The following is an 18,597-nucleotide window of genomic DNA, read 5'->3' as shown; positions in this document are numbered from 1 at the left end:
CAGGAGAGGACTCTTTAAAGTAGAGACACTACATACTGATATACACCTGAACATCAGCAGGAGAGGACTCTTTAAAGTAGAGACACTACATACTGATATACACCTGAACATCAGCTGGAGAGGACTCTTTAAAGTAGAGACACTACATACTGATATACACCTGAACATCAGCAGGAGAGGACTCTTTAAAGTAGAGACACTACATGCTGATATACACCTGAACATCAGCAGGAGAGGACTCTTTAAAGTAGAGACACTACATACTGATATACACCTGAACATCAGCAGGAGAGGACTCTTTAAAGTGAGACACTACATACTGATATACACCTGAATATCAGCAGGAGAGGACTCTTTAAAGTAGAGACACTACATACTGATATACACCTGAACATCAGCAGGAGAGGACTCTTTAAAGTAGAGACACTACATACTGATATACACCTGAACATCAGCTGGAGAGGACTCTTTAAAGTAGAGACACTACATACTGATATACACCTGAACATCAGCTGGAGAGGACTCTTTAAAGTAGAGACACTACATACTGATATACACCTGAACATCAGCTGGAGAGGACTCTTTAAAGTAGAGACACTACATACTGATATACACCTGAACACCAGCAGGAGAGGACTCTTTAAAGTAGAGACACTACATACTGATATACACCTGAACATCAGCTGGAGAGGACTCTTTAAAGTAGAGACACTACATACTGATATACACCTGAACATCAGCAGGAGAGGACTCTTTAAAGTAGAGACACTACATACTGATATACAGCTGAACATCAGCAGGAGAGGACTCTTTAAAGTAGAGACACTACATACTGATATTCAGCAGGAGAGGACTCTTTAAAGTAGAGACACTACATACTGATATTCAGCAGGAGAGGACTCTTTAAAGTAGAGACACTACATACTGATATACACCTGAACATCAGAGGAGATGACTCTTTAAAGTAGAGACACTACATACTGATATACACCTGAACATCAGCAGGAGAGGACTCTTTAAAGTAGAGACACTACACACTGATATACACCTGAACATCAGCAGGAGAGGACTCTTTAAAGTAGAGACACTACACACTGATATACACCTGAACATCAGCAGGAGAGGACTCTTTAAAGTAGAGACACTACATACTGATATACACCTGAACATCAGCAGGAGAGGACTCTTTAAAGTAGAGACACTACATACTGATATACACCTGAACATCAGCAGGAGAGGACTCTTTAAAGCATATTTTCCTGCTGGTATGAATGTGTCGTGTTCCTCCGTGTGACTCTCTCTCTTTCTCTCTCAGTGTCATCCCAAACTGTCAGTTTCGCTCGAAGACGTCGAGATTGAAAACGTTCACAGCCAATCAGCTGGATGAGATCAAAGACCCCTCGGGACTCTTTTACATCCTCCCGTTCCAGAGGGTAACGCACGCAGTTGAGGCTGCAGCCGTATGAAGTCCCGTTTTGACTGTTTGAGAAAGTCGTGTCCTCATGTTCTGGTTTCTCTCTGCAGGGGTATCTGGTGAACTGGGACGTCCAGAGGAAGGTCTGGGATCATCTGTTTGGGAAAGAGATGTTTAAGGTTTGCTTATTTTTCTTTGTCCAATGTGTCGCTTAAAGTGAACCGTAAGCGGCCTCGTTGTGTTCCTGTCCCTCCAGAGGCCGTTTCTCTCTCTAGTCGATGCTGACCCTTTGTTTTCGTATGCCGCCGACCTGGATCACAAAATACATGTAGGCCCATTCCCAAACCGCCCCTACACCCTACCCCTCCACCCTACACCCTACCCCTCCACCCTACACCCTACCCTCCACCCTACACCCTACCCCTCCACCCTACACCCTACCCCTACACCCTACACCCTACCACCCTACACCCTACACACCTACACCCTACCCCCTACACCCTAACCCCTACCCCTCCACCCTACACCCTACCCCTCCACCCTACACCCTACCCCTCCACCCTACACCCTACCCCTCCACCCTACACCCTACACCCTACCCCTCCACCCTACACCCTACCCCTCCACCCTACACCCTACACCCTACCCCTCCACCCTACACCCTACCCCCCTACACCCTACCCCTCCACCCTACACCCTACCCCTCCGTTTGCGCGTTCACGCGGAGGGTCCGCCACATTGAGGGCTGTTCCAGAGCAGAGAGTGTGGAGGGGGGGGAGTGGGCTATCAAGCCCTCAAGCAGCGAGTCTGCAGCGCTGCTGACTTGAGACCGGTCTCTCCCTGACCGGAGTCACGCTGTGTGTGTCCTCAGGAAACAAGCTGTGTACAAGTAGTTCCAGCAAACATCCTGATGAACTGCGATGTTAGCGACCTCATGATGACCTCATATGTTCTAACTGAGGATCAAACCTGTGTTCAGTCTAGAAAAAGGTAAATGTGTGCATTTCATTATAAAGTTGTGTTTATTTACAGACCGTTGCAAAAACTAAGAAGCTTATAAACATCAGGTTTAAAACTAAAAGAGCTTTGAAACACAAAGAAAGATGTTTGGAGTTTTATTTGAGTTATTAATTTAAACTCTTTGTCTAAGAGAAGCTGATTTGAAACCGTTGTTACAAACAGTTACGGCACTTCCTGTTCCTGCCGGAGAGAGGGGGGGGGCGTCCCAAAGCTTGCTGCTGTATTTACTCCCTCCATCTGACAGGAGGAGCCTCGTTGAGCTGCGATGAGGCTACAGACGGAGTTCACTCCGTCACGGAGGGGGAGGGAGTGGTTTGGGATTGGGCCATAAAGTGCTGCAACTTCACCTCCTCTCTGCATCTGGAAACATGTCGAGGCAGAAACCCTTGACTAACGACGGAGGCTTTTTTTTATTTTAGAAACATACTAAAACACCACAACATAATGTAATGGGCGGCTGTGGCTCAGTGGGATAGTGCGCTGACCTGGAGAGCACTGGTTCAATCCCCACTGCAGCCAGCATGTCGTTTCAGCCCAAAGCGTCTAATAAGTGCCATGTGGTGTAATGGGATGCGTTTCCCACAGGTGGACTTTGCGGACACCAGCGTCATCATCACGGAGCCCTACTTCAACTTCTCCTCCATCCAGGAGTCCATGAACGAGATCCTGTTCGAGGAGTACCAGTTCCAGTCGGTTCTGCGGACCAACGGTGAGTCCAGCAGCAGAAACACGCTTCCTGTTCACAGCACGCTATTTAATAAAGCTCCTCCCCAGCAGGCTGGAACATCAGGCACACTTCAGAGGGTATTGATCACCACCAGGAACCCTTCCAGTGAAACTGACTGTGTGTTTACATTTAAAGCTCCTCTTGAGGCTATCACGTGGAATCATAAAGGAGTAAAGGCTTCTTTCCCCAAGTCACAATCAGTCACACAGCAACCTGTGTTCATCTCTGCTCCGTGTTCAATGTCTGTGTTCAATGTCCGTGTTCAATGTCTGTGTTCAATGTCCGTGTTCAATGTCTGTGTTCAATGTCCGTGTTCAATGTCTGTGTTCAATGTCCGTGTTCAATGTCCGTGTTCAATGTCCGTGTTCAATGTCCGTGTTCAATGTCCGTGTTCAATGTCCGTGTTCAATGTCTGTGTTCAATGTCCGTGTTCAATGTCTGTGTTCAATGTCTGTGTTTAATATCTGCGGTGTGTTCAATGTCCCTCCCTCAGCCGGCTCCCTCAGCGCTCACCACTTCTTCTCCTCTCGGCCCTCGGAGCTCTGCTGCCTCCTGGTGGACGGAGGCTTCTCCTTCACTCACATCATCCCATACTGCCGCAGCAAGAAGATGAAGGAGGGCATCCGCAGGTCAGGAAACACACAACCACTAACCATGACAACCAGTAACCATCACAACCACTAACCATGACAACCAGTAACCATCACAACCAGTAACCATCACAACCAGTAACCATCACAACCAGTAACCATCACAACCACTAACCATGACAACCAGTAACCATCACAACCAGTAACCATCACAACCAGTAACCATCACAACCACTAACCATCACAACCAGTAACCATGACAACCACTAACCATCACAACCACTAACCATTCAACCAGTAACCATCACAACCAGTAACCATGACAACCACTAACCATCACAACCACTAACCATTCAACCAGTAACCATGACAACCAGTAACCATCACAACCAGTAACCATCACAACCAGTAACCATCACAACCACTAACCATTCAACCAGTAACCATCACAACCAGTAACCATCACAACCAGTAACCATGACAACCACTAACCATCACAACCACTAACCATTCAACCAGTAACCATGACAACCAGTAACCATCACAACCAGTAACCATCACAACCAGTAACCATCACAACCACTAACCATTCAACCAGTAACCATGACAACCAGTAACCATCACAACCAGTAACCATCACAACCAGTAACCATCACAACCACTAACCATTCAACCAGTAACCATGACAACCAGTAACCATCACAACCAGTAACCATCACAACCACTAACCATCACAACCACTAACCATTAGGGATGTCCCGATCACCTTCTTTTGCTCCCGATCCGATTCCGATCATTTGATTTTGACAATCTGCCGATACCGATTTTTCCCGATCCGATCTTTATGCAATGCGTTAAGAGAAAGAAAGGTAACAGATAACGGCTGGCCATCCAACGCGATGAGTTCAGCTATCTGGCTGTTCTCTGTTCTGGGGCCGTTTCTCTTTCCTTTTGAAAGCCTCTGAAAGTGTCGGTTGCTTCAGTGCCGTTACCCGAGTGGCCGCTGTGTACTCGCCGTGTTGTTGTTGTTGTTGTTGTTTGTTTCTCAGGTAGCGTGTTAGATTGGTCGTGTTGAACGTAGCTCTGTTCTTTCCACCACGCAGAACCTCCGCCTTGCAAACATTGCATCTGGCTGTTACACTGCCTTCGCTTTCAATTTCATAATACTTCCAAACTCCTGACATGTTCTCTGTCCCGACTCCCGAGTCCCCAGCTGGACGTAGCCTCTCGTTAGCTTGCTGCTGCTATCAGACACTGCGCCCACTCTGTTGCTTTGAGAGCAATAAGCAGGTCTGAAAACAAGCCCAAAGAAAGCAACACGTACATGATGTGTCATTTTAAACCAAAGCTAAGTCCTCAGGATGACTTTCAGACGTGAACATGGTCATTTTAGTTTTGTAACATTAAATAAATAAAAAAATTATAAAAAAATAATAATTCTCGATCCCCGATTTTTTCCTCCCGATTCCGAACTTTTGAAAATCACGTGATCGGATCGGGACATCTCTACCACTAACCATCACAACCTTTACTGGGAGAAATGCCCTCTGGAGGAAACAGGGATTGTTTACATGCACTCAGGTTTGGGAAAGAGGAACTCTTGATGAGTCAAAGTAAAAAACCATGGTAACCACACAAGTAGCTGTTTTATATAAACAAAGGGAATATATACAATTGTTAATTGTAGTAAATAATAAAAGTGTTACATCCTAGAGCTGTAGATGTTCCCTTTGATCTCCCTTTGATGGAGTGATCTCCCTTTGATGTGTGTGTTGTGCTTTAGAGCTGTAGATGTTCCCCTTTGATCTCCCTTTGATGTGTGTGTTGTGCTTTAGAGCTGTAGATGTTCCCCTTTGATCTCCCTTTGATGTGTGTGTTGTGCTTTAGAGCTGTAGATGTTCCCTTTGATGTGTGTGTTGTGCTGTAGAGCTGTAGATGTTCCCTTTGATCTCCCTTTGATGTGTGTGTTGTGCTGTAGAGCTGTAGATGTTCCCTTTGATCTCCCTTTGATGTGTGTGTTGTGCTTTAGAGCTGTAGATGTTCCCTTTGATCTCCCTTTGATGGAGTGATCTCCCTTTGATGTGTGTGTTGTGCTGTAGAGCTGTAGATGTTCCCCTTTGATCTCCCTTTGATGTGTGTGTTGTGCTGTAGAGCTGTAGATGTTCCCCTTTGATCTCCCTTTGATGTGTGTGTTGTGCTTTAGAGCTGTAGATGTTCCCTTTGATCTCCCTTTGATGGAGTGATCTCCCTTTGATGTGTGTGTTGTGCTGTAGAGCTGTAGATGTTCCCCTTTTGATGTGTGTGTGTTGTGCTGTAGAGCTGTAGATGTTCCCCTTTGATCTCCCTTTGATGGAGTGATGTCACGACTGGAACTTCCTCCTTATTTGATTACTGCATAAACATTTGGTAATAACTAGCTAATCTAATCCAGTAGGAAAAACAAAACTACAAAATGTGAGGCCCATGAGTTTAAGAGACCTTTTCACCTCTATATTCGTATTGAAATCCACGAGGTTCCTTGATGTGCGTCTGGAGTGAGCCGATTAGCACTATAAAATAATGTATTTGTCTGTTTCGCCTTACAGGGTGAATGTAGGAGGGAAGCTGCTGACCAATCACCTGAAGGAGATCATCTCATATCGGTAAGATCTACTCTGTTATCTGTGATCTACTATAGCCCCGTAATCTCCTGGTATCTCAAATGGACTGTACTTATATAGCGCTTCATCCAGTCTTTACGACCCCTCAAAGCGCTTTACAGACTACATGTCGTTCACCCATTCACACAGAGCAGTGTTCCTACTCTAGGACTCAGGGTTAAGTATCTTGCCCAAGGATACATCGACATGTTGGCTGCATGGGCTGGGATCGAACCCACAACCTTCTGGTGGAAAGACGACCGCACTCCCTCGCAGCCGCAGTCGCCCGTGATGTGTAAAACATACATAAACGTTTCAGAGAAAAGTGCATTTTTCTTAAGGTAAAGGTGCATTTTCAAGACTGCATGTCACGGCCACTAGAGGGCGACACATTGGAACACATTCTGTAAATGCTGCGGTGCCAGAGAAGGTTATATTGCAGGACATAAAGTAGTGCAAAAAAAAGAGATTTCAGTTAAAAAAATGTACAGAAAATAAATCAGGAATTTGCACAAATTCATGTGAAAAAAGAAAAGAATAATAATATACAAAAGAAAATGGAATTTTGCTTCAAAATCACACATTTATGAGAGAAATACATGGATGAGTTTTTGGTCAAGAAGCCAAATCTTCAAGAAACACATCTAGTTCTGTGAGATGACTGAAATGTACCTGAATGCAGATCGAAATACAATACAACTTTATTTATAAAGCACTTTAAACCTCCAGACCAAAGTGCTGTACAGGCAAATAGATAAAACACTGTCTGGTCTCCAGGGGCAGAGCGCTCCACAGTGTGGGAGGAGCCTGTCTGGTCTCCAGGGGCAGAGCGCTCCACAGTGTGGGAGGAGCCTGTCTGGTCTCCAGGGGCAGAGCGCTCCACAGTGTGGGAGGAGCCCGTCTGGTCTCCAGGGGCAGAGCGCTCCACAGTGTGGGAGGAGCCTGTCTGGTCTCCAGGGGCAGAGCGCTCCACAGTGTGGGAGGAGCCTGTCTGGTCTCCAGGGGCAGAGCGCTCCACAGTGTGGGAGGAGCCTGTCTGGTCTCCAGGGGCAGAGCGCTCCACAGTGTGGGAGGAGCCTGTCTGGTCTCCAGGGGCACAGCGCTCCACAGTGTGGGAGGAGCCTGTCTGGTCTCCAGGGGCAGAGCGCTCCACAGTGTGGGAGGAGCCTGTCTGGTCTCCAGGGGCAGAGCGCTCCACAGTGTGGGAGGAGCCTGTCTGGTCTCCAGGGGCAGAGCGCTCCACAGGGTGGGAGGAGCCTGTCTGGTCTCCAGGGGCAGAGCGCTCCACAGTGTGGGAGGAGCCTGTCTGGTCTCCAGGGGCAGAGCGCTCCACAGTGTGGGAGGAGCCTGTCTGGTCTCCAGGGGCAGAGCGCTCCACAGTGTGGGAGGAGCCTGTCTGGTCTCCAGGGGCAGAGCGCTCCACAGTGTGGGAAGAGCCTGTCTGGTCTCCAGGGGCACAGCGCTCCACAGTGTGGGAGGAGCCTGTCTGGTCTCCAGGGGCAGAGCGCTCCACAGTGTGGGAGGAGCCTGTCTGGTCTCCAGGGGCAGAGCGCTCCACAGTGTGGGAGGAGCCTGTCTGGTCTCCAGGGGCAGAGCGCTCCACAGGGTGGGAGGTGCCTGTCTGGTCTCCAGGGGCAGAGCGCTCCACAGTGTGGGAGGAGCCTGTCTGGTCTCCAGGGGCAGAGCGCTCCACAGTGTGGGAGGAGCCTGTCTGGTCTCCAGGGGCAGAGCGCTCCACAGTGTGGGAGGAGCCTGTCTGGTCTCCAGGGGCAGAGCGCTCCACAGTGTGGGAAGAGCCTGTCTGGTCTCCAGGGGCAGAGCGCTCCACAGTGTGGGAGGAGCCTGTCTGGTCTCCAGGGGCAGAGCGCTCCACAGTGTGGGAGGAGCCTGTCTGGTCTCCAGGGGCAGAGCGCTCCACAGTGTGGGAGGAGCCTGTCTGGTCTCCAGGGGCAGAGCGCTCCACAGTGTGGGAGGAGCCTGTCTGGTCTCCAGGGGCAGAGCGCTCCACAGTGTGGGAGGAGCCTGTCTGGTCTCCAGGGGCAGAGCGCTCCACAGTGTGGGAGGAGCCTGTCTGGTCTCCAGGGGCAGAGCGCTCCACAGTGTGGGAGGAGCCTGTCTGGTCTCCTGGGGCAGAGCGCTCCACAGTGTGGGAGGAGCCTGTCTGGTCTCCAGGGGCAGAGCGCTCCACAGTGTGGGAGGAGCCTGTCTGGTCTCCAGGGGCAGAGCGCTCCACAGTGTGGGAGGAGCCTGTCTGGTCTCCAGGGGCAGAGCGCTCCACAGTGTGGGAGGAGCCTGTCTGGTCTCCAGGGGCAGAGCGCTCCACAGTGTGGGAGGAGCCTGTCTGGTCTCCAGGGGCAGAGCGCTCCACAGTGTGGGAGGAGCCTGTCTGGTCTCCAGGGGCAGAGCGCTCCACAGTGTGGGAGGAGCCTGTCTGGTCTCCAGGGGCAGAGCGCTCCACAGTGTGGGAGGAGCCTGTCTGGTCTCCAGGGGCAGAGCGCTCCACAGTGTGGGAGGAGCCTGTCTGGTCTCCTGGGGCAGAGCGCTCCACAGTGTGGGAGGAGCCTGTCTGGTCTCCAGGGGCAGAGCGCGCCACAGGGTGGGAGGAGCCTGTCTGGTCTCCAGGGGCAGAGCGCTCCACAGTGTGGGAGGAGCCTGTCTGGTCTCCAGGGGCAGAGCGCTCCACAGTGTGGGAGGAGCCTGTCTGGTCTCCAGGGGCAGAGCGCTCCACAGTGTGGGAGGAGCCTGTCTGGTCTCCAGGGGCAGAGCGCTCCACAGTGTGGGAAGAGCCTGTCTGGTCTCCAGGGGCAGAGCGCTCCACAGTGTGGGAGGAGCCTGTCTGGTCTCCAGGGGCAGAGCGCTCCACAGTGTGGGAGGAGCCTGTCTGGTCTCCAGGGGCAGAGCGCTCCACAGTGTGGGAGGAGCCTGTCTGGTCTCCAGGGGCAGAGCGCTCCACAGTGTGGGAGGAGCCTGTCTGGTCTCCAGGGGCAGAGCGCTCCACAGTGTGGGAGGAGCCTGTCTGGTCTCCAGGGGCAGAGCGCTCCACAGTGTGGGAGGAGCCTGTCTGGTCTCCAGGGGCAGAGCGCTCCACAGTGTGGGAGGAGCCTGTCTGGTCTCCTGGGGCAGAGCGCTCCACAGTGTGGGAGGAGCCTGTCTGGTCTCCAGGGGCAGAGCGCTCCACAGTGTGGGAGGAGCCTGTCTGGTCTCCAGGGGCAGAGCGCTCCACAGTGTGGGAGGAGCCTGTCTGGTCTCCAGGGGCAGAGCGCTCCACAGTGTGGGAGGAGCCTGTCTGGTCTCCAGGGGCAGAGCGCTCCACAGTGTGGGAGGAGCCTGTCTGGTCTCCAGGGGCAGAGCGCTCCACAGTGTGGGAGGAGCCTGTCTGGTCTCCAGGGGCAGAGCGCTCCACAGTGTGGGAGGAGCCTGTCTGGTCTCCAGGGGCAGAGCGCTCCACAGTGTGGGAGGAGCCTGTCTGGTCTCCAGGGGCAGAGCGCTCCACAGTGTGGGAGGAGCCTGTCTGGTCTCCTGGGGCAGAGCGCTCCACAGTGTGGGAGGAGCCTGTCTGGTCTCCAGGGGCAGAGCGCTCCACAGTGTGGGAGGAGCCTGTCTGGTCTCCAGGGGCAGAGCGCTCCACAGTGTGGGAGGAGCCTGTCTGGTCTCCAGGGGCAGAGCGCTCCACAGTGTGGGAGGAGCCTGTCTGGTCTCCAGGGGCAGAGCGCTCCACAGTGTGGGAGGAGCCTGTCTGGTCTCCAGGGGCAGAGCGCTCCACAGTGTGGGAGGAGCCTGTCTGGTCTCCAGGGGCAGAGCGCTCCACAGTGTGGGAGGAGCCTGTCTGGTCTCCAGGGGCAGAGCGCTCCACAGTGTGGGAGGAGCCTGTCTGGTCTCCAGGGGCAGAGCGCTCCACAGTGTGGGAGGAGCCTGTCTGGTCTCCAGGGGCAGAGCGCTCCACAGTGTGGGAGGAGCTTGTCTGGTCTCCAGGGGCAGAGCGCTCCACAGTGTGGGAGGAGCCTGTCTGGTCTCCAGGGGCAGAGCGCTCCACAGTGTGGGAGGAGCCTGTCTAGTCTCCAGGGGCAGAGCGCTCCACAGTGTGGGAGGAGCCTGTCTGATCTCCAGGGGCAGAGCGCTCCACAGGGCGGGAGCCGCTACAGAGAAGCAACGCCCCCTCTGAGCTTTGACCTGGCTTTAGGCACGTTCAGGAGCAGTTGGTCCGCTGACCGGAGAGGGCGGCTCGGCGTGTAGGTGTAGCAGCTCAGCAAGGTGGTGGGGTCATGCCATTTAGAGATTTAAAAGTAAACAAAATAATTAAAAAATGGATCCTAAAATAAATGGGCAGCCGGTGGAGAGAAGCTAAAACAGGGGAGATGTGGTGAAACCTCCGTGTGCCAGTTAAGAGCCTTGCTGCGGCGTTTTGCACCCGCTGCAGCCGTGCGAGCGAGGACCCGCTGACCCCGTGGAGAGAGAGTTGCAGTAGTCCAGCCGGGCGGGGACAGAGGCCTGGACTACTGTCTCAAACTGCTGTCTGGGGAAATGTGCTTTGCATAACGTCACGACATCGTTATGCAAATGTTCCCTTTGATCTTACCATGAACACTGAAGGAATCCTAACAGAGGTAAAGACTACAACTCCCATGATGCAATGCTGCCTCATCAACACACCGAACTGCAGCTGACTAGTGTTAACATCCAGAGACACAAAGTGGCAGGAAGTGACATTTGAAGAGGGAGAAGATCGTATTATCTGAAAGGGCGATGTTTGAATCTGTAGATGCTGGACCGCTGAAAGGGCGATGTTTGAATCTGTAGATGCTGGACCGCTGAAAGGGCGATGTTTGAATCTGTAGATGCTGGACCGTTGAAAGGGCGATGTTTGAATCTGTAGATGCTGGACCGTTGAAAGGGCGATGTTTGAATCTGTAGATGCTGGACCGTTGAAAGGGCGATGTTTGAATCTGTAGATGCTGGACCGCTGAAAGGGCGATGTTTGAATCTGTAGATGCTGGACCGTTGAAAGGGCGATGTTTGAATCTGTAGATGCTGGACCGCTGAAAGGGCGATGTTTGAATCTGTAGATGCTGGACCGCTGAAAGGGCGATGTTTGAATCTGTAGATGCTGGACCGCTGAAAGGGCGATGTTTGAATCTGTAGATGCTGGACCGCTGAAAGGGCGATGTTTGAATCTGTAGATGCTGGACCGTTGAAAGGGCGATGTTTGAATCTGTAGATGCTGGACCGTTGAAAGGGCGATGTTTGAATCTGTAGATGCTGGACCGCTGAAAGGGCGATGTTTGAATCTGTAGATGCTGGACCGTTGAAAGGGCGATGTTTGAATCTGTAGATGCTGGACCGCTGAAAGGGCGATGTTTGAATCTGTAGATGCTGGACCGCTGAAAGGGCGATGTTTGAATCTGTAGATGCTGGACCGTTGAAAGGGCGATGTTTGAATCTGTAGATGCTGGACCGTTGAAAGGGCGATGTTTGACTCTGTAGATGCTGGACCGTTGAAAGGGCGATGTTTGAATCTGTAGATGCTGGACCGTTGAAAGGGCGATGTTTGACTCTGTAGATGCTGGACCGTTGAAAGGGCGATGTATGAATGTGTAGATGCTGGACCGCTGAAAGGGCGATGTTTGAATCTGTAGATGCTGGACCGTTGAAAGGGCGATGTTTGAATCTGTAGATGCTGGACCGTTGAAAGGGCGATGTTTGACTCTGTAGATGCTGGACCGTTGAAAGGGCGATGTTTGAATCTGTAGATGCTGGACCGTTGAAAGGGCGATGTTTGACTCTGTAGATGCTGGACCGTTGAAAGGGCGATGTATGAATGTGTAGATGCTGGACCGTTGAAAGGGCGATGTTTGACTCTGTAGATGCTGGACCGTTGAAAGGGCGATGTTTGAATGTGTAGATGCTGGACCGTTGTTTCTGTGAAACCCTTAATGATGCGTGTTTCCCGCAGGCAGCTTCACGTGATGGATGAGACTCACGTGATCAACCAGGTGAAGGAGGACGTGTGCTACGTGTCGCAGCAGTTCTTCAAAGACATGGAGATATCCCAGTGAGTCACTTTGCTTCAGAGCAGGGGGGGGGGCGAGCGTCTATGAGCCGTGTTGAGTTAACCTCGGCTCAGCCATCCCTGCGGAGCTCGAGGCAGCTCTGCTCCACCTTCAGCAGCTCACGCATTTAGACATTTCAAATCAGGTTTTATTTATAAAGCACATTTATAAAGGATGTGTGGTGGAGCCTCAGACCCTCTGTCCTCAGACCCTCTGTCCTTAGACCCTCTGTCCTCAGACCCTCTGTCCTCAGACCCTCTGTCCTTAGACCCTCTGTCCTCAGACCCTCTGTCCTCAGACCCTCTGTCCTTAGACCCTCTGTCCTCAGACCCTCTGTCCTCAGACCCTCTGTCCTCAGACCCTCTGTCCTTAGACCCTCTGTCCTTAGACCCTCTGTCCTCAGACCCTCTGACCTTAGACCCTCTGTCCTCAGACCCTCTGTCCTCAGACCCTCTGTCCTTAGACCCTCTGTCCTCAGACCCTCTGTCCTTAGACCCTCTGTCCTCTGACCCTCTGTCCTCAGACCCTCTGTCCTCAGACCCTCTGTCCTTAGACCCTCTGTCCTCAGACCCTCTGTCCTCAGACCCTCTGTCCTCTGACCCTCTGTCCTCTGACCCTCTGTCCTCAGACCCTCTGTCCTCAGACCCTCTGTCCTTAGACCCTCTGTCCTCAGACCCTCTGTCCTTAGACTTTCTCTCCTCAGACCCTCTGTCCTCAGACCCTCTGTCCTTAGACCCTCTATCCTTAGACCCTCTGTCCTTAGACCCTCTGTCCTTAGACCCTCTGTCCTCAGACCCTCTGTCCTCAGACCCTCTGTCCTCAGACCCTCTGTCCTTAGACTTTCTCTCCTCAGACCCTCTGTCCTCAGACCCTCTGTCCTTAGACCCTCTGTCCTTAGACCCTCTGTCCTTAGACCCTCTGTCCTTAGACCCTCTGTCCTCAGACCTTCTGACCTTAGACCCTCTGTCGTTTACTGGATTTAGTCAAGTTGAAAACCTTTAGAAATACAGAGGACAAAATAAATGTTATCAACAGCAAATACGTACAAATTGACAACAAAAAGGACCAAAACAATGAAGTGAAGTTTAGGAGTTGAGGATCTGTGGGGTTTATTCTCCCACAAATATCATTTACAATTTAGCAGACGGCTCACGGCCCGTCCGCACAGCGGCGTGCGTCACTTTTCGCCGAACTGCATTGTGGGAAGCGACGTGGAGCGTAGCTGGCTTGGCTCGCTGCAAAAGTTGAGCGAAGTTCAGCTTTTGACGCCTCGCAGAAGCGTCAGCCAATCGAATCATATGCCAGTACAAGCTCTAGCCAATCAAACCGCTGCTTGTGTGTCCGGGGCGGGAGATTCATGTGATTGGTTGTTGGTCGAGTTTCAGACACGCCCGCCGGCGAGCTTCAACGCACGCCGCCGCGTGGACGGGCCGTCATTCCAAAGCGACTTACGACGACCGATCACAGGGACACTCCCTGGAGTAGCTGAGGGCCTCACTCGAGGGCACGCTGGTGGTGGTGTTCCAGGCGGGACCTCGCAGCCTTCCGATCATCAGCCCAGCTCACTGTCCATGAGAGCAGGGGTTCTCAAACCTTTTCTATAACGTTCCCCCTTTGAAAAAAATACTCCGCCACGCCCCCCCCGATCAGCGCAAAGACGATTTGTTAGGGACGAAAGGCCTATAAGGAGGCACCGCGCGGCACCTTCAGGGTCTGAGTTATCAAAACAACAACAGGAACTGAGAAACACTTAAATGCTGCTTTTCAAATGTTTACAATCCGTCACTAAATTCATGGAAAACCGATTTGAACATCAAGCACTAACTCAGACGACATTAGTTCCATTGAGCTGATCTTATTATCCAGAGCTTCTGTAACCTTTGAATAAAGTAGTTCATCTGCTTTTAGTAGTTTGTTTAAATGCATTAATTATGTGTTGTTTTTTTCATTAACATAAAATAAATCTCACGTACCCCCTGCAGTACTCCAACGTACCCCTAGGGGTCCGCGCACCCCCATTTGAGAACCACTGCATTAGACAACATGTAGTGCCTTTACAGAGAAACACTATCCGAGAAAAATGGATGTTAAAACTTAAAGGTCCATGTCATGCTTCTCCGGTTCTGACCCGTCCCCTCGTGTTCTGTAGCTTCTGCATGTGAACGTCTGCAGAGTGAAACCCCTCGAAGTACGCCCTGCAGCGAGTAAACCTCTGACACAGAGAAGACCTCCCCAAACGCCTCGTTGGAGACACGTCACTGTCCATTGATTCTTCCGGGGACGCCTGATGTCATCCGTACCCGGAACGAAATGGGCCAATCCGTGGAGCCGTTGCGTTAAGCCCCCGCTAATAGGTCCAAATTGACCAATCCACGGACTTCCTCACTCACTCAGTGCAGGCATAAATCTCTTCTAGTCGACCTCAACATGGAACTATGATCAGTGGAAATGGCCGTGGGACCTTTAACATCCAAACATCTACAAGTCAGCTTAAATAGTCCCAAGTGAATGAGAGAGAGAGTCTTTGGTCTGCGCTGTATCAGAACACACGTTAATAACATGTTCAATAACTCGTGTTTCCTTCAGGATGAAGGGCGAGGAGAACACGGTCGTCAGGGACTACGTCCTCCCAGATTTCAGCTCCATCAAGAAAGGCTTCTGCAAGGTGAGGACTAAAGCACGAGGCCCGGCACGTCGGCTCACCGTCTGGTGCTCATAGACGTCATCCTGTCTGTATGCACGTTGCTAACCCGAGACCCCCGAGGACCCTCCCCTGAGGACCCTCCCCTGAGGACCCTCCCCTTCGCTGAGCCTCATCGATGCTCGTTTCTCTACAGTATAATAAGTTGCACACATCCCAGAAGTCAGCACGACCTCAGCGTGTGATGCATGCAGTGATTCCCACAGAAATGAAATATACTTTGGGGGAACGACTCGGGGCCGGGGGGGGGGGGGTGGTGCGTGGCAAAAATCTCCTCAGAAATCTCTCAGAAATGTAGGAGCGGGGCTAGTCCTGGTGGGCTGCCCAGGCTGAGTGACAAGGTGGCATCCAGGAAAGTGAAATGTGCAGGTCACTGCCATCGACACCAGGAACCTCCAGCTGGCAAGTTAGTACTCTGGGAGCCAACACACGGGCACGACCGAGAGGGCGCCCCACGCCAACATACGTGGAGGTGCTGAGGAAGCATGTGGGTGTGGAAAGCTCCACAGAGCTGGCCGGGTGTATGGAGGACCGTGGGGATTGGCGAACCCGTTGGCAAACTCGTCTAAGGACGACCTAGTAGTAGTAGTCCTTGATTGGCTCAAGTTCACACCTTTTTAGGGGCGGGGCTAGTGATGTTGTCCCGGGGATGCTTAGGAGTTGATAACGGAGATAATCCCACTGACGGCATCATTTGATTCCAAAGGTGGGTCTGGACTCGCGCCCAGAGGCTGTTTACCTAATGGCTCCCCCAAAGTATCATTGATGGTTTTTTAAGTTTGTTTTACTCACTGAGCGCTCATTGCCACCAATGCAAATGCAAATGAGTTCTTACTGAGTAAAAAAAAACACGAATTATACTTTGGGGGGGAGCCATTATACTTTGGGGGCCCCCAAAGTATAATGGCTCCCCCCAAAGTATAAACATGCTGTGGGAATCACTGACCTGGCCCTCGTTAGAGTCTCACAGACACTGATAGCTGATATCTCATGACCTGCTAGCCAGCATGGAAGAACCGTCCAGCCGTTCTGAAGCCCTCTGAATCGTGTGTCTGAATGATCGTTTGCTGCAGCCTCGGGAGGAGATGGTGTTCAGCGGGAAGTATAAGACCGGAGAGCAGATCCTGAGACTCGCCAACGAGCGCTTCGCCGTCCCCGAGATGCTCTTCCACCCGTCAGACATCGGCATCCAGGAGATGGGCATCCCCGAGGCCATCGTGCACTCCATCCAGTCGCTGCCTGAAGGTGGGGAGACGAGCCTTCATGGCTTCCTTCCTTGTTTCCTATCAAGCCTCTAGAGGCCTTAAAGGTCCCCTATCATCCTCTTCCTCATCAGTATATCCCAGGGCTCAGATATATCCAGAGCCTGTCTCTGATTGGCTGAAACACCAACCAGGTCATTGCAGCATTACCCATAATCCCCTCTGTTTCAGCCCTGTTTCCAAAGTGCTGATTCTCTGTCTGTTACTTTAGATGAAAGCAAGGAGCCCCTCCCCACGCCCCTCTGAGAGACATCTGGTTACAAAGAACTCAATGAGCTCTAGAGGAGGTTCAGGTGATAAGGGGGGGGGGGGGGTTACCTGGTTGCTGATTGGCTAATGGCTACACAAGGGGGAATAGAACAAGATACAAACAAAAAGACATACAGATCCCTTCTAGAGGAATGATGGTCGTGTTGGTGTAACATATATTACACACGCTGTTCTTTCCAGTGTGTGTGTGTGTGTGTGTGTGTGTGTGTGTGTGTGTGTGTGTGTGTGTGTGTGTGTGTGTGTGTGTGTGTGTGTGTGTGTGTGTGTGTGTGTGTGTGTGTGTGTGTGTGTGTGTGTGTGTGTGTGTGTGTGTGTGTGTGTGTGTGTGTGTGTGTGTGTGTGTGAGATCAGCCTCTCACGGTGTTTCCTGTCTGCAGAGATGCACGCTCACTTCTTCCAGAACATCGTGCTGACGGGAGGAAACCTCTTGTTCCCGGGCTTCAGGGAACGTTTGGAGGCGGAGCTTAGGGCCCTGGCCCCCGCCCACCTGCCGGTGTCCGTCCTGCAGCCCGACAAGTGAGTTCATTCAGAGCCCCTGCTGGAGGTGTCCAGATAGAGAGTGGCGTTCCATAAATACAGTGCGGGAAACATTACAAGACTGAATCAAGACTGGATCCACATTTTGATTAAACTGAAGTCACGAATGAATGAATGAGAAAACGACCTAAAAAGTCACTTAAATAACGTATAATATTGTAGCTTGTATAACATCATCGTCGTCTCTGCAGCCCCATCTGTTACCCGTGGGAGGGCGGGAAGCTGCTGGCTCACAGCCCAGACTACGACGAGATAGTGGTGACACGAGAGGACTTCGAGGAGAACGGACATTTTATCTGCGAGGAAAAGTTCGACATCTGACTGGAAACAAACTCCTTGGAGAGGACACCGTGCGTCTTCCATATTCCGTCTCCAGGATCTGCCTTCAACGGGCACCATGGTTTCAAACCGCCAGGCGTGCTGTTTCTCTACAGCTGTTCAGTGTGTGTGTGTGTGTGTGTGTGTGTGTGTGTGTGTGTGTGTGTGTGTGTGTGTGTCCAGAAGCTATGGCTGCAACACTTCCTGTGGGAACGTCAATAAATGCTGATATTACATGTTGTGAAGACTGCTGGTTTATGAACCGTGGCGGCCGGCCCATGGGGGCGCTAGGGGTGCCGCCCCCCCTCGTCCCACATACATACATTTTTTTTTTTTTTAATAAACGAGGTAAATATGATATAGTTGGTATCAGTCAAATGTATAATCTACAATAAAATCTCGTTTAAACGTGTGTTACGATGTCTAAAGTTACTGATAAGTCACATGCTTCCTGCTGGCCGTGCCCGTGTATCAGTACCCTCTCTCGTCTGGGCGCTACGCACAGCGCCCAGACGAGAGAGCAGCAGAACCAACTGTTGCTATCTTTAAACTATGCCGCCAAAACATAATTTCAGCCAATCAGCGTCGTCAAATCTGATTAACCCTCGTTGAGCATCTCTCCGTGTTGGCTGCCTAAAGCTACGCTGTGTGATGTCTGTGTTTGCTTCCCCTGCCGCGAGTTCTGATCGCTCGGTGATGATACCGTGACGTTCCACAAAGGGAGTCGGAAACGGGCTTCAAGTTACGGACGGTTTGTTCACTCCTTTGTTCCCACGGACGCAGGTCACACGGACAGGCTGTAGGTTTATCCTCACACACACTCTACACCCCAACTCACACACACATAGGGTCAACGTCCCCGCCCTCCCCCCTCTGCTCCCCCACCACAGGCCCGCACCCCGACCAGCAGCTCTGTGATTGGCAGAGAGACGGGGGATGCTTGAGTGACACACTCAGCACAGGGTCGCTCCACCACCCCCTACTACAACGTTCCTCGCCCACGAGGAACAAATAAAACCTAGCACAAAAACACTAACGAAACATTGTTAGAAGAACTAAAGGTCTGACGACC

At 51.7% G+C, this 18,597-nt stretch overlaps 1 protein-coding gene across 1 annotated transcript; it reads left to right on the top strand.

Annotated features, from left to right (window-relative positions):
- Positions 1–1,315: 1,315 nt before the first annotated feature.
- Positions 1,316–17,937, top strand: actr6 (actin related protein 6; the record flags this gene model as incomplete). The annotated part of the gene is made up of 10 exons (XM_034080195.2): positions 1,316–1,433; positions 1,525–1,593; positions 3,020–3,143; positions 3,655–3,790; positions 6,337–6,393; positions 12,341–12,439; positions 15,024–15,102; positions 16,212–16,383; positions 17,048–17,186; positions 17,399–17,937. Coding segments are annotated over 10 exons (1,123 nt in total), but the record flags the coding sequence as incomplete, so codon positions are not given.
- Positions 17,938–18,597: the final 660 nt, after the last annotated feature.

This window comes from Pseudochaenichthys georgianus, unplaced genomic scaffold, assembly GCF_902827115.2.
Source record: "Pseudochaenichthys georgianus unplaced genomic scaffold, fPseGeo1.2 scaffold_935_arrow_ctg1, whole genome shotgun sequence".
Classification (NCBI taxonomy): domain Eukaryota; kingdom Metazoa; phylum Chordata; class Actinopteri; order Perciformes; family Channichthyidae; genus Pseudochaenichthys; species Pseudochaenichthys georgianus.
Note: the sequence above shows the minus strand (reverse complement) of the source record. Positions and strands in the feature narration are given on the sequence as shown.